The sequence below is a fragment of the Agelaius tricolor genome, unplaced genomic scaffold (assembly GCF_023055355.1).
Source record: "Agelaius tricolor isolate 1412-34295 unplaced genomic scaffold, bAgeTri1.0.p SCAF_23, whole genome shotgun sequence".
Classification (NCBI taxonomy): Eukaryota; Metazoa; Chordata; class Aves; order Passeriformes; family Icteridae; genus Agelaius; species Agelaius tricolor.
In genome coordinates, this window is record NW_027269283.1 from 8,019,816 (window position 1) to 8,035,956 (window position 16,141).

The window sequence follows — 16,141 nt, forward strand, 5'->3', positions numbered from 1 at the left end:
TGCCTGAAAGCAGTCAGCCAATTCTCTCCCTTTTTACTCTCTGAGGGTCAAACTCTTTGATCCCTGCCAGTATCTTTTTCTGTTCCCTTTATCTCGCTTTGAGGCAGGTTTTATTACGGGCAGCTGTCCCCAGAGTGCTGGCAGGTACCGTGCTGCAGACAGGCAGGGACACAGATCAATAGCACAAAAACACAACCAGCAACTGGAGGGCTCAGGGGATGCAGTGAGAGACATGACCTCGTTCCCTCCTTGTCTGAGACCAGAATAGTCAGTTCCCTGTTAGGAAGGGCAAGGGACAGGCAAAATTTTGCTTTCAGTAGTTTGGTTTTGCTTTTTCTGATGTTTTTTAGAAGTTGGGGGGTGTGTTTTGCTTGGTTTGGTTTTCACTCCAGGCACAGCACTGTGAAATCCACGCTGTTTGAATGTGCAGTGCCCAATTGTGAGCACTTTATTTTATTTTTTTTTTTCTGGAAGTTCCAATTCCTTGAGACTACTGAGGGACTGTAGTGCAGTGTTGTGTACCTGGGGCAAGGCTCCCTGAACTCAGTCTTGCATGCCAAAGGAGAGGGAAAGCAAACCTAGATCCATCTGGTGAGCACAGTGTTGGCTGTCAGCTTGACTCCTGCTGATTTTATCATCCTGCTCCTGGGCATACATTTGAGGATATACATAAGGTCTCAGTCTGCTTTTGCTCAGAGCTTGTCTGTACTCCTTGAAGGCAAAAGCAATTCCTTTAATCTGGAATGCAATCAAACTTGGGCATATTAGTCACCACCACACATGATCCAAGTTGCTGTAGGGCCCAGTATGGAAATCTCTCTCAATGCTTTAGCACAAAACACATCAGAGGTAAAAGCTCATTGGGGCAACATCTAAAAGTCTGTCCTGGTGTAGGAATGAACTGTAAAGATAATCCTACCAATCCAGGTAGGAAGTGCAGCAGCTTCTTTGTCAGGATAAGAATCTGCTTTGCTCTTTCCTTAGCAAGGATTCATCTTGCACGTCCCCAGCAGGGAGAGGAGTGATTCCCAGCTCTGAAATACCTGGCATAGCTCTGGGCTCTCCATATGGTACTTCTGGGAGTGGGGAGGCTTGGGCTTTTCCTGAGGCTCCACTGAATGGGGTAGGAATTGGAAATGTCTTCCCAGGCGCCAGAACTCGCTGCCTGCCTGCCTGTCTGTTGTTTTCACTCAGACTGACAGGTTGGAAGGTTCCCAGGGAGGCAGCAAGGCAAGCCTTGACAGCAGATGTTATGTGAGAACCAGTGTGCAAGAGATGCCTTGCTCTTGGCAGAAGGTAGATTTTCAGTGGTTGTAATTGCATCCAAAGAGTAAAGAAGGTCAAGGAATTAAAGGATTTTGATTGCCTCTCTTTGGCTATCTGGTCACAATAGCTCTTTCACAAGCTGGATTTTTGCTTTCTCATAGCAGACTTCCCTTCATTTCCCCCTCTTGCACTGATGTCAGTGTGCACCTTTCATTAGCTCTGATTAGAAGTGAAACCTAGAATGCATCTGCCTGGAAGAAGAGTCTTTGCACCTATTCTCTGTGGTGGAAAAAGCAGTGGCAAATTTGTCTATTGAGAGAAGAGTTGGAGAATCTTCACTAGGACAGAGGTAGACTAAAGCCAAGATCTTGCACAAGTAATACCTCCTAAAATTTGCCTTCCCATCCTTTGTGTATTTTGCACACTTGCAGCCAGCTGGTCCCTTTCTCTGGGTTTTTCTCTAATTTTCTGTCTCCGGCGCCTTCATTCAGCGCTGCTGGTTGATGAACAGTTTACAACTCTCTATTAAAAAGTTCACTTCAGAGGGCTGGGGGATGCTCAGACACATGTTTCCCCCATTCCCTTGGGGCACACTTGTCTCTCCCTGTCTTTCCCACTCTGTTTGCCTGCAGAGTGCTTGGGGCAGCCCAGCTCCCTCCTCTCTGGTGGGGCAGCGTGTGCATTCCCAGGCTGACACAACACACCTGCCCTCAACATGTGTTCCTCATAAAAGGCTTAATCAGATCCTTCTGCAGCTTGGAGAAGCTGGTACTGCACATGCAGAACAAGCAGGGAAACAGCAGCAGAGGCTAAAGCCCTAGAACATTCTTTGGGGAATTAGAGCAGTGGCTTAGTGTCATTTTACATCGCTGACGTTTTCCCTCCTCTTCCACCTCCCCGATGTAATTTGCAAAGATCCAGGAATTACTGGTATTTCCCCGGGATACAGAGCTTAAACCCCTCCTTTGTACTGAAGTCAGCAGCCAGGATGGCACTTGGAGCAAGGGTGAAATTATTCCAAATTGTTGGCTCCTGTGAAGCTTCCTGTTGTGTGTTAATTGCTGATAAACCCGGTGATGTTTGGGGGTTTGACACATCGTTATCAAAGATGCAGTCAGAAGGGAATTTCAGGTGTTTCTTGGAGACTGCTCATTCCACACTCCAGCAGACTCTTCCAGGGGAAAGACTGGACAACAGGAGCAGCATTTCTCCTCCTTAGCTGTATTTCATTCATAATTTATTCTGAAGGTGAGACATGGGGATTTCCATGAGTTCAGTTAATCCTTGAGATTATTTAATTTGAGGTTATTTAATTGCAGATTAATACTTTAGAGTATTTAATAAGGTCAGCACATAAAAAACTGGAATTCATACTTATGGCATACTTCTCTTCCTCCCTTGCCATTGGGACTCTCCTGTCTGGCCAGATCACAGAAGACAAAGCTTCTTTGAATAAAAAGTTCCACTGAATTAACAAGCTTTTTTATTGATGAAGTGCATCTAAAGAAGAAATTGATTATAAAGTCAATAAAAAGTAAATTTTAAACACTAAGCAGATGATTTTGAAACAAAGCCAGGAGATGGAAGTAATCAAAAAATAAAACCCTCCACTCCAATGAAGCTGGGATTAGAGATTTAGGGAAGTTCACTTAATTCACTGGGCTCTGATTGGTTGGTTGGTTTTTCTGAATGCAAAAAAAGTCACCTTAGTCATAAAGTGAAAAATGTATGGGGAGAGCAGAATGATGGTTGAGGGTTATGGAGCATTAATTTCTGTGCAAAACAAACTTCCCAAGTCAATCACATTGCTTGGTGCTTCTGAACCGTGAAAAATGTCCAGAGCTTTATCAGGTTTGCTGTGACAGTACAGCTGATAATGGCTCCTGATTCTGCTCATAAACTGGGCAGGTAAATCATTTTCATTGGTAATTCTAGCCAGAGTTTCCTGACACAGGTACCACATAAGATTTGTGTCTACGTGTTATAGAGTATAATTGCAGTGAGTGGATTTAGGGCTGCCACTTTGCATGGCTGTTAACCCAAAGTTCCTACTCTGAGAGGTGATGGGAAATCTGGGGAGGGAGAAAATGGTCCTAGAGTTGCCTTGGAATCAGGGTGTGTATTCAGGGTGTGTGTATCCAGGGTGCCTGGATATTTGTGTGTGTGTAGATTGTGTGATTTGACGTGATGTAAGAGGCTGAATCTTCCAACTATAAAAATGCTCGAGCAAGTACAGAGGATGTGTGTGAGCACACTCCCAGTTTATTACTTGGTTCAGATGCCTTTGTGCTGGAGATCACAAGGTTGGTTGGGCATCTCTCGGAGTGCTGGGACGTGCAGGACGCACTCTGGTTTATCCCAGAGCCCCTGGGTCGGGTCCCGCAGCCCAGGGAGGAGCGGGTGGCTCCGGGGAGCGGCCTCGGGGCTTCAGCACCACGGCCAGAGCCCGGGCCGGAGCCCCGCGATCCTTCGGGCTGGGAGAGCTGCCCGAGCCCACCGAGCTCCCCCAGCACTGCCGAGCCCACCGCTGAACCTGGCCCCCAGTGCCACATCTGCTCGTCTTTTAAATGCCTCCAGGGATGGAGACTCCACCACTGCCCTGGGCAGCCTGTGCGAGGTCTGGATAAGCCTTTTCATTATGAAATGTTCCCCAATATCCAATCTAAAGCTCCCCTGGCACAGCTTGAGGCCATTTCCTATTGTCTGTTTGTTTCTTGGGAGGAAGAAAGCCCTTACCTGGCTACAGCCTCCTTCCAGGGAGTCACAGGGAGCATTAAGGTCCTTCCTCAGCCTCCTTTTCTCCTGAGCCCCCTCAGCCATTCCTCATCAAACCTGTGCTCCAGACTCCTCCCCATCTTTGTTGCTCTGACCTGCCCAAAAACTGCCACAAACTTCAGAAAAAAAAAAAAAATCCAGGTTTTATTGTATTACATAGGATAAAGGAAAAATCTCTGATACTCTGTTTGGTTTTGATTTGTCTGCCTTAAACACTGATAGTTCCATTCTGAGACAATTCTAAGGCATCAGGTACAATTAGATTGGCCATTGCATGTGGCCAGAGGGTTTCTGTTTCCCTGTAGCTCACAGGAGTTTATCCTGAAGCAGCCTTGGTCTCAGAAAGGCCCAGCAGAGGAATGAGGGAGTCCCCAGAGCTGCTCTTCCTCCACTGAGGTTCTGGGATGTGCTCCCATCAGGCTCTCCCAAGAGGAAAGGAGTGAGCTGCCTTCTCTTTCAGATGATTAGAGAAAAATCTTCAGAGGAAAAGCAGGGTTTAGTGATGCTACGAAAACATTCCATTTCCTTCCAACAAGGCATGTTTTGTCAGGGGGAGCTGGAGAAACCACAAATATTGTAAAAGTCCCCAGCAGAAATCTCATTATCCTGCCTTTTGTTTTCGGGTGTGATGTATTTTTCTGTCATATTAGAAATGAATGGACTCTACTTTTCAAGTCCTCCCATGCATCATTCTGTCTCCACTTGGAGTGAGTCACTGTGTGTTGCAGGCTGACTCTTGTTCCCAGGAATTGAGTTCACAGTGGAAAACAATTATGCCTCACAATAACTTTACTAATGCAGTTTCTGTCAACCAAGATCTCACTAAGTGGGGTGTTATGGAAAGATGTGAAATGAAGGAAGGAGAGGATATTTGATTAACAGGAAGAAGGCAAAGCAAAATAAGACCCTGCTGCATCTGGAATTCCCATAGAACCAGGAGTTTGTTTTTCTGTTTAGGCTGAGGAACACCTTGAAAGTGACCCTGAAGGAGGCAGCTCTGATGCTTTAGATCTTCTAGAAACTACCAAATTACTAAAGATTTTTGTGTCTGAACCTTTCTGCCAGTACAGCACCATTCTTATGGTGAACTACTTTTCTATCTCATCTGCATAAAAACTACTCACCTCTAATTGGTAATTTCCCCCATATGACAGGAGTGCTGAGCTGATGAGCTCTCATCAATCCAACTCTGTGTCTCCTGTGCATTGTTGTCTGTCCCACAAGGCATCCCCATCACTTCTTACAGAGACCTAACTTAGCACAGCAGTTTCAGTTTCAACAAAGCCAACCCATGTTCTTGCCAATCATTCAAGCAGCTGAAGGTGCTGGATTTTTATCTTCTCTGAAGGTGAAGGTTCTTACACGTTTTCCTGCTGAAGCTTTGGGTGTGCTGCCTCAGTGCCTTCCCTGACACCCACACCTGCCTCCCTCCCTACAGCAGCTATGCCTTGGCTCCACAGTTACAGAAATGCTGCCAGCTGGGTGTAAATAGTGCCTGCTGAAGTTGTGCCCAGTGGGTTCTGACCAGGCTCACACTGGCTGATGCTAAAATGATTTATTCTCTCTCTTTTCCAGCTGGTGGGCTTTGTGTATGCCTGTTACGTGGTTAGTGTTTTTACAGAAGAAGAAGACAGCTGTAAGTATTTATCAACAGATCCCTTGGCAAAGGTTTTAGTAAATTGTATTTCTCTCTCAGATGTTTGTCTGTCAGGACTGAGCTGCCATCAGACTTCTTTCCATCTCTGCCTCTGTATGTTATGGCACTAACTAACCCTCAAGGATCAGCTATTTTTACTGTGAGGGTTTTTTTCCCCATGTCACTCTGTGCTGGGTGCTGTAATTCTGCTACACTTGGAGCACAGAAAGAGCTTGGTTTTGGCTTCTCAGCTGGACTAAGCCTTAGAGAAACTGGGCAGCTGTTTCTGTTCTCAAGCTCATGTAGCCTGAGAATAATGGCTCTGAAATATTGCTGCTGTGATGAAAAGCACCTACAACAAAGCTCTCAGCCCAGGGCTCAAGTGGGAGACCTGCAGAGTCTCATGTGCCACAAGCTGAGGATGAAGCAGATCATGAGAGTTCTTGCCAAGAAGCAATCTGAGCACTTAATTTAAGAGCAGAGGAAGTGCTGTGTTTGAATTACGAGGAGGAAGGAGCCAGCTCGCTCGTGTTGGGTACACAAATCTCCTCAGTGACAGTCAGTCACTGTGACACCTGTCAGGGTAAAAACCCACAGGGCTGTGGGACCTGTGCAGGTGTCCAACTGCTCCTGGATTGCTTTGCCCCTCTAAAATGCCCTTTGAGAGCAATGATTCTACAAACAGAAAATGGATGCATGAAGTAAATGCAAAGTTAGATTTGTTTGGCAATGTGTTGGGTCGAGGCCAGATTACTCCAGCAAAGGAGCTCATCCAAAGGTTTTACATCCAAGTATCAACTCTTTTAAGACATTGATTAGGTTTGTGCAAGTAGCTTTGTTGTTCTAAAGAGCAGCTGGCATGGAGGAGAGCTGGAAAACAACAGCTTTGAACTGAGTATTTGAAAGTACGTGAAGAATGTGTTTTCATAGGAGAGAGAGGAGATGCATTACTTATCTGCCTTGTCCTTATGTTTTTTTCTTCCTTCCTTCCTGGCTGAACTCATTCTCCTGGCTTTATTGATCATTTCTGTAGAGCTTGGCAGTGCACTTAGAGAAGGTGCTACATTATAGTAATATTTTTTAAATTAGGCTATAGCTCTTGTATTAGCTAAATGGCTCCAGTTCTGAGCCCCTGCTGAATATTGTAAAGCAGTAACTTGACAGAACTAATTTTTATAGTAGGGATCTGTTAGGAGAGGCAACAACATGGGAAGAAGCTTTATCTAGGCAACACAGAGCTGGTAATTTCAGGATATGTATTTTTTTTCCCACTAACAAATTCACTTTCCCTCCCAGTTTCCCAGCTTGGAGTTAAAATGCCAGCTTGAATAATTAACAATGACAAACCATCAATATTTCACACTCACAGGGGTAGATCCTTCCAGTGACCTGAATAAATTTGAGCTGCGTTTTAATTTTCTCTTCCATTTGTGGTTTCCTTTAAATGTTGCTTTGATATGCAGCATGAAGTAATTATAAGTGCAGAGGCACATTAATCAGGAAGCTCATGCTAACGTGATTTTCATGAGAAAACACAGCAGTAGGGACCTACTAATGCTGGATTGTGGCAAGAATATTTTAGATGTGCTAATGCAATGTATTGAATCACAAGGAACCACACTTAAGATTTCTGGTTTTTTAAGTGTCTTGGATTTTGAGTCCCTCATGCTTGTGTGTTCAGATGATAAGACTTGTGTTTGTTCAAGGTACTCAGTAGTTACTGAAAATTGCAGTTCTTTAAAGTTTCCCAATTTAGGCATTCCACAACTGAAGTGATAAAGTTAATATCTAGGTTTTGTTTAAAATGGCAGCCTGGTTTGATTCTAGAGTACTCAAACACTTTCAAAAGTGGCTGAGAAAAGGTAAAGCTTCACTGAAACTATTTGGGAATTATCCCCACAATTAACTTAGAATCTCTGCAGATTTCACCCATTACCTGTCAGTTGTCCCAAAATTGCAGTATTAGCCTGAAGCTTTCCATCAAGATGGAATTTGTCAGAATCTATTGTCCTTAGTTTTCTAAATATATTTTAACAAGTTTGGGTTTTTTCACGTCCAGCATATTAGTAAATATTTTTTCTATTTTTTGATCAGCAAAAAAACCTCAAACCTCTTCAGCTTAAATTTAAAATAACAGTGCCACCTTCAGGAAAGAAAAATAAACAGGCACTTAAATAGTTAAAAAATAACTGGAGAGGTTTTTTTTTAAATGGCAGTTGGACAGGATGGTTTTCACACTTCCATACAAAATGTACTAACTTGGCACCAAAAAACGATCCAAACTGGGTCAGTTTTGAAGGGTTTTGCAAGGCCTGCAAGGTCAGTGACAAATCCCAGCACCTGCCACCCTCCTGCCCTGGCCAGCTCTGTGCTGCAGGCTTGGCCTGGAGTCCAGGGAACTGAGACAGCCCTGGAAAATTGGTGCCTGGTTCCTGAGGGAATTGTCACTTGGAGCTGTCCCCACTGAGTTACGCTGCCCTGGGTGAGCCCTGGAGAAGGGAGGCATTGTTCCTGCTTGTGCACAATTCAAAGAAATTCACTTGGCAGAGGACATGCAAAAAAATACCAGAGCTGGAGATAATGAGCTGGTTGCGGTTTTCCAATGCTGCTGTTGTCTTGCAGGAGAGACAAGTGGGGCAAGAAAATTCCCACTTCAGTGTGTAACCCTCTCAGGGAGGGCTGTGCTGCCAAACCTCGCCCTGGCACTGCCTCAGGAGCTGTTCCCCAGCTTCCTCCCCTCGGCTCTGGCTTTGTCTGCTCCGCTCATGTGCAGTCACAGTGTGGTGGCAGTACCCAGGGAGGCTTTTCTAGAGTCTTTGTTAGCTCTGCTTTAAGTTTTGTGTTGGCTGAAATCTCCTCTTTGGCGTGCTTGCCCATCCCAGGAGATACCAGAAATCCATACCTGAAAAAAAAATCACTTTTCTGTTCTGTCACTAATTTTTGTGTTTATGACATTACATTCACCAAGCCTTCCTTTCATTTCCTTTCAACTTTCTGGCCATGTTTGTTTGTTTATTTGAGTTTTGATTTTTTTTCAGTTGATTTCATTGGTGGATTTGATCCATTTCCTCTCTACCATGTCAATGAAAAACCCACCAACCTTTTGTTCAAGCAGACATACCTGTAAGTATCACCAGTGCTAAGAGACTCCACGTGCTTCTTGGTTTCAAGGGTACCACAGGGTTGGGTTTTTCCCTCATTGTAGGTTGATTTCTCCAACAGGCTTTTCAGGCATGGAAGGAATGAACAAAAGGACACCAAAAGGGGTGAAGCTGCCCTTTCTCAGCTCCAAAATTATTTTAAATTCTATTGCCTCCAAGAACTGAGCCTTCCACGTGTGGGGCAGCCCAAGAGTTCAGAGAGAGAGTTCAGAGAGTTCTGAGAGCAGAAAGGGGAGCTGTCCACAGCAGCTTCTCTCATAGCAATAATGAAGGGCCACTGTTGAATTCCCATTTCTACCCTGAGGCACAAGATCACAACTTCACTCTGGTCACTTAAAAGCTGGCTCTTAATGAGATTCCCAAACACAAAGGCCAGTTCTGTCTGTTTAGAGAAGCAATGAGATCTGATTTTAGATTCTTCCAATCATCTGCAAGAGGCAGTTCAACACATGGGAGTGTTTTACAGCAGCTGCTGAGGGAGGCTGTTTTTCAGGAACAATGTTACCAGAATCCTGCCAAAAAGAAGGATGTGAGGATGGTGGAAAAGAGTGGGGCTGAGGGAAGAAAAACTTCCCTGAGGTAGAGTAGTGGATGTGCCCCTCTAATTTCATAAGGCCTTACTGCCCACTTTGTCACTGCAGCACCAGATCAGGAATACAAGTAATTTCTGCAAAGCCACTGAATTCCCTGTAACTTTGGGGGTTCTCTAGTGTTATTACAAGGGATGCTACAGGAGATTAAATATTGATTTCGCTCTCATTTTGTCACAGTGGGGTGGAATTTTTCATAGTCTGCAGAAGCTGTGCAGCTTTAAGCAGCTCCCTGATTTACTAGCTGGATGCAGCAGCCTGCTGAAGAAGCATCACATTTTTACAGTACAGGGTTTGGGCTGCTTTTTTCTTAAAATGACCAATTCTGCTTGTGAAAGAAGCTCTCACTCCTAAATGAAGATTCCTGTATGGGGAGATGGTAATATGAAGAGAAGTTAGCAGTGTAAAACTTTCTTCCAGGGCCTCAGTAAGAGGAGAAGCTGCTGCTCAAGTCCAAATAATTTTGTTGTTCCTCCCTCCCTTTCTTCAGCCCATCACTTCTCTGGTAATATCTTCTGCCAGCACAAAATAATATTTCTTCCAGGCTAACAGAAGGTGAAAACAGCTGCTGAGCTGTAGATAATGTGACCCTCTATAAATTTCAGCAGCCACCAAATAGCAATTTCTGTTTATTTATTTCAGCCTATTGCCTCTTTTCCATGTGTGTGAATGGGAGGAAGGGATAATTCATTCCCAGGTTATGGTGCCATGGAGTGTTGCAGGCTGGGGCACTGACTGCCAGATGCCCTTGTCCAGCTGTGAAAATCATTTAGTGATGACTTGAAGGCAGGTTGGGTTTTATTTTATATCCTCTTCAAGAAGATGTGAAACAACAAATATATCCAACTTTTTTAAAATTAAAGAAGGGCTAAGGATCGGGAACATGGGGTTTCTGGTTTGAACTCCTTTTTGTTGATGGAAATGCTGAATGAAACCCAATTTATTCTACAACTGATCATTTGGAGCGGACTGCAAGCAGGAACTTTCATTTTAGAATGGCATCACCCCCTTGGCTGCAGTCAGATGCATTCTCTGGGCTGCCACACTTCTCCAACAGGATCACTTTCCTTCATTCCCTAATGGAATTATCCTCTTCACTCCAGTTTTACCTATCCTTTTCTGATGAGATCCCATTCCTTCCTCCCACTGTGCCCTTTCCTGCATTTTTCTCAAGTCTCTTTTCTTCATATCACTGAGTTTATGCGATTTTAGAGATCTGAGACCCCACAGTACAATGACATGAGCTGCTAAATTCAGTATTTAAACTGTGCACCAATCAATTGATTTTCCCAATCAAGGCACCACACTAATTATTTAATAATAATATATTAGCACTTGTGATAGAAGACATGTTAAAATCTTCAGTGCCTGAGTTGAAGTACTTACCCAAAGGATAGTAAGTCACTTCTGGAAAGACAAAGTTGCTCACCTGAGGCTAAAAGAGAGCATTTTCAGGGAGTTTTTAGGAAGAAAGGATTGAACTCTTTCTCCTCCCTGAACTGAAGCACAGGTTGTGCCTGCTGGCACCATTGTCCCCCCTTGTGCTGCACAGCTCAGGACCTCAGCTCTGGGTTGCTTTTCTTCTTGTTTGTTCATTTGTAGTAACAGAATTCTCATCACTTGAGGCAAAAAAGCATTTTTGCACCAATAACTGGAAGTGCTGGCCAAGCCAGCTTTGACATTTCTCACTCAAGCTGTTCTCTCCAAGGCCCTGCACTACCTGCCAAGTACCCAGAGCATCCTGAGCATTTGTCAGCCCCTCCTGCCTGCTGAATCCTTTCACTTTCCTGACATCACTCTCCAGATTTGTTTTGGAAAGCAGCACTGTGTAATTTCAATTATAAAGCAGAATAGCCTCAAAGTGTGATTTTGTACACAGGGTAGGGATAAATCAAGAACCTGCTAGGTGGCAGGAGGTGCTCTCTGTTTATTTAGAAGGTACAGGGACAAGCACCAGGTCTTCCTGCCTTTTAGGACTGTGTTTGCAGGGCCAAGCAGTGAACTGCACCTTTGTGAGGCTCCAGCCCCTAAAGCTGATCTGGCACCTCAAGTACTGCATCACTTTAGGGGCTTCAGGGCTTTAATTTGAGTTGTGGAGCCAGATTTTATGGACTTTCCTTTCCTCTCCCAGTGGAAAGGGCTCTGTGTTAACAGAGGGTGTGACTTTTTTCTGATGGAGACCTCAGTATTGACAGGGCAGCAAGAGGAGGTATTGGTTAATTGAGGGATCTGAGGCTGCAGTTGGCAATTTCTCACCCTAATGGTCCCTGACCAGTCTTTGGTGGGCCACTGGCTGCTGGCCAGAGGCACGAAGCAGCTGTGAGCATTAAAGGACTTGTCCCCATACAACCATCATCCCCTACTGCCTTAAAGTGGGTTCTTCAATACACCAATATGTACAAGCACACAAAGAACATTTAGTCAAAAAGCCAAAGTCCAAGGCTGAAACACTGGAATAAGAAGGAGAGGGAGGAAAACTCCTTTAGAATTGTTTTCCCACCTGTCTTCTCCAAACTTTGACAAGCAGAATAATTTACAAAGGAAACTTAAACAGGAAAAAATTCCACTTTGTTCTGAGGAGAGAAAAAACACAAAACAAAACAATTCTGCTTCTCTTTCTAGGTAGACTTTTTCCCAAACAAACAACATGAATTTGCAAACTCTTTTGATCATCCTGAAGCTGCATGTGCAAGAGGTGATGTTTCAGCCAAAAGCATTCACTCACCTTTACTGCTGGCTCCAGAAGTAGATCTGCTTATCCTGCTGTACCTACACCAAAAGCACATCACTGCAATTTCAAGCAGCTCCTTTATCCTAGAGATGACCCTTAGCTTTTTAAGTTTCTAACCACATTTTGTGCAGCTCCAAACGCTGAGGATCCATAGATTAACACTTGAGCCTAACTGCAGCTTATTCAGGTTTGACATGTGCATTGCATTCTTTCCAGCCTTGAAGACTACTTAACCACATTACTTGTGAGCTCTCAATCCTATTCCTCATCTCTAGTCAATCGTATTTAAAAGTCCAGAAGAGGAAAGAAAAAATTGTCCTCATTTTATTCACACCATTTCTGTCACATAAAGAAATCAATTGAGTTCTTGCTCCATACTCACATCCTGCCTTCACCTTTTTTCCCCCCTCTTCTAGGCCTGCGTAAGTGAAGAGGAGCCAGAGGATGGATGAACCTTGCACTCCACCAAAGGTGCTGCAGGAAACAGTCCCCTGGGGCCTGGATCTTTGGCAGAGGAAATGCAGGATGGTGAACTCCACTCCATTTTTTCGTTCCTTGTCTTCTCTTCAAACACAATGAATGTACATCAAAGAACGGCCACACAGTTGGTTTTTAATCCTCCAAGTGCCCTGACGAACCTTTCCTACCACAGTCTGCTGGTACTGGCCCAGAAGTGGCACAGGCCTAAAGACCTCTGGCAGAACAAGTTCACCAAGAGCCTCTCTCAAGAGCTGCAGCTGAAGCTGGAGCTGCTTCCTTGTGCCATGGATCCAGAAAGAAGGAAGCACTGCGTAAAACCCTGGGACATTTCATATTTTCTGTAGTTAGTTTCCTCCCTTTTTCTGAGCAGAGCCTAAATCCCCTAACACAACTTCATCTCCTCCCTGCCTGCATAACATGAGGTGGGGGCTCTTTACACTTGAGTTACTTAGGCATTGTTGGGTTCTAAGTTATAGGTGAGAACTTCTCCCTCCTTTGTGCCCCCGGCCAGGACTCCCTTGCTCGTTCTCTGTAGACATGGCAGTAGGGCTTTTGTCCTGGAGCTCAGTGTGGCCTGGCTCCTGTAATGCTGAACAGCTGAACACTGCTGCAGCCATCAGCTCTTCACTCAGCATGCAGCTCCACCCCATATCCAACCAGCCCAGCCATTCCTGGAGCAGCTGTAGCTTCATCTGGCTCTGCCCAGCTACATTAAATTAACCCTGGTGAGCTGAATCCTGCTGCAGGCCCTGGAAAAAGCCCAGTTCCTCATGGAGCAGAGGTGGGTTTGCACCTGCCTTCTTCACCTAGAGCCACACCTATTCCATGGTAACAGCCTGGTGGAAGAGTTTCACTTGTGACAGGCTTTTTGAGGGGAGGGAAAGGGCTGAAGGGGGAATGCAAGTGTAATTAAGTTGCATTAATGAGCTGCAGCAGTTGATTAAAAAGAAGAACAAAACCAAGTCAGTTTTGTTAGCTGTGTCTCCCAGCATGTGAAGTGTCAAAAGCAGAGGAGGAGCAGTTGTCAGCCAGCCCTGGCATTTTTGGGCTGATACTTTAAGTCCTGTTGTAATTCATTGTTGTCTTGCCTAATTTGTTTGGGATTACTTGGCATTTTTTGAGAAATGCTTTTCAGAAGAGTCAAGCTTGAAGCCATGCTAGGGAGAAGTGTGAGGGAAGAATTAAAAACAAAAATAAAAACATTAAGTGCTAAATCAAAGACAGAATGATGCAGCTTTCTTTGGTCTCTTTCCACAGGGCCCAGGAAGCAAAATCCTCTTTTATAAACCCAAATGCATAAGCACTGAGAGAGTATTTTTTGCTTCTGTGCAACTTCTATTCCAGATACCCAAACATCCTGAGTTCTGCTTGGGTGCAGCTGCAAGTAAAAAATTTTGTTTTCTGTAGGGTGGTTTTTTCCCTTTTTTTAGGCACCAAAATCCACAGCTTCTGACTGAGCAAAACAGACAACTAGTTTCATCCTTGTTTAATACCTCAAAGAAAAAAGCTCAACCCTGACAGCTCTGCATGACAAAAGACAAGTACCTCCTCATTATTAACATTGTGTCACTACCAAATTAAAAAATACCAGTGAAACACAATCTGCTCTCCATTTTGAGATCACACACAGCAGTATGCACAGATTTGGAATTCTTTCTCCACCTCTCCTTTATTGACTTTCTTTATGGATCACTCTCATTCCTGTCTGTCCACCTGACATTCCCTGGAAAGGCAGAAAAACAAAAAGAAGAATACACATCCTCTATTCAGTGAGATTTTCCCATTAAAGATTTCATTTGTTCGGGGCTTTTCAAATTAATCTTTCCTTATCTCATTAAGCACTGACTTCACACATTTTGGGTTTAATATGATTTCTTTTCCTCAGAGAGACTATTATCAATCAGATACCAGCAGTCTTTGTCAGCCTTGTTTGGGAGCAATCAAAATTCAGCACAGGTGGTGCAAAAAGGACAGTTTCAGCTCTGAATACCTGAAACATTTCACTGGTACTTCCAGGAAGCAATGGTAAGAGGATGGAACTAGATGGTAAGAGGAGGGAACTTTAGGAGTTGAGGTCTGCATGTTTTTAACCCTACAGCTCCCCAACTGACCACGCTCTGATGCCACTTTGACCAATTAAACTGATCAAAACCCCTTGCTAAGCACTCTAAAAGAGATAAAGCATCAAACTCCACACTTAACAGCATTGCCCCTTGGCTTTCATACACTGACAAAGATCAATGAAATAAAAGTGTGATGACTGAGTCACTTCAGAACTACCACTCAATTGCCTGTGTTCATTGTAGCATAAAGCACCAATTAACAAGTAAAATAAACACCAAGCCCATTTTCAGGTAAGCCTATAATATGCAGTATCAATGACTGCCATTAATCTTTTAAAAAAAAGGGTCTGAGAAGAGAAAGCTACCAAGAGTCATATTCCACACTAAATTATCTCCTCCAGGTCTCATTCATTCCTCCTGAGAACCCCTCTCGTGGTCTGCTTGTGCTAGACTCACTCTGAGTACCTCAAGGTGACAGTGACCGTGCTCTGGGAGGGCAGGGACTGCCAGTCCGTCCCACCCCACCCCATCCCATGCCCAGGGGGATCCAGGAGCAGCTGAGGGTGGTGGGTTCCCTCATCTCCAGTTTCGGAGTGCCCTCTGTTGGGGACAGGCATCGCTGGAGATGCTTCTCGAGGAAGAGCATGGTACCTGGTTCTGAAGGGACATTTCCCTGCAGGACACAAAGCAGCTCCTCCCTCTCCCTGGGGGGAAAAGCCATTCACCATTTTCACACCTTTCCATAGGGTTAGCCCCAGAAACAGCTGGTGCAGTTCCAGCCTCACTGGAGTCACACTCAGGTGAGTTTGGGAGGAAATAACACTGTTCCAGCTCTGAGCTGGTGTTTTCCCTTCTCAGATTAGCACATCTATTTAAACTGTAAGTTTGTGCTGTATTTATAGAGGCAAAACAAAGCCAATGATATCCTGAACCCAGACAAGACCTAATTTGGCATGGTGGTGACATTCTGTTCCCTAGCAAAGCTGCTGTCTGGCAGAGACCCAACCAATTCCTCCAAGAGCTGCAGAGTTTAAACCACTCAAGTCTTAATTTCTCTCATCTTTGCCAAGAACTGTGCTAGTGTTCCCTTCTTCTGAAGGCAGGGATGAAGAGAGCTGCCCTCCCATGGGATCCACAGATAACTGACACCTTAAAGTGACTCACAGGCAAGCCCCTAAGCTCTTTAGCAACCAGAGCAGCAACCAAAGAGAAGCAGTCCCAGAGCCACAAATGCACTAAAAAGAGCCAAAACTCTGCAAAGAGTTCAGATCAAAATTATTCTGCATTTGCACAGTTTTATGTATCAGATTCTTATTCTCCTTCATCCTTCTCTCTTCTTTTGCAGTTTAAGAGAATTTTGAGGAGCCAAATTCTCTCCTGTGAGGGTGGTGAGGCCCTGGCACAGGGTGCCCAGAGCAGCTGTGGCTGCCCCTGGATCC

At 44.5% G+C, this 16,141-nt stretch overlaps 1 protein-coding gene across 3 annotated transcripts in view; it reads left to right on the forward strand.

The window, feature by feature from the left end:
• The window catches only part of NKAIN4 (sodium/potassium transporting ATPase interacting 4), a 50,607-nt gene extending 36,749 nt beyond the window's left edge, over nt 1–13,858 (forward strand). Inside the window, exons 5-8 of one of the 3 annotated variants that reach the window (XR_011682229.1) lie at nt 5,617–5,677; nt 8,716–8,800; nt 12,051–12,123; nt 12,576–13,858. Coding sequence is in view for 2 of the 3 variants with exons in the window: in XM_071446669.1 (XP_071302770.1) it covers nt 5,617–5,677; nt 8,716–8,800; nt 12,576–12,585 (156 nt within the window). In the remaining variant the exon portion in view is untranslated. The remainder of the gene's footprint in view (nt 1–5,616; nt 5,678–8,715; nt 8,801–12,050; nt 12,124–12,575) is intronic. The other 2 variants (XM_071446669.1, XM_071446670.1) reach the window with 2 other exon arrangements.
• Nucleotides 13,859–16,141: the final 2,283 nt, after the last annotated feature.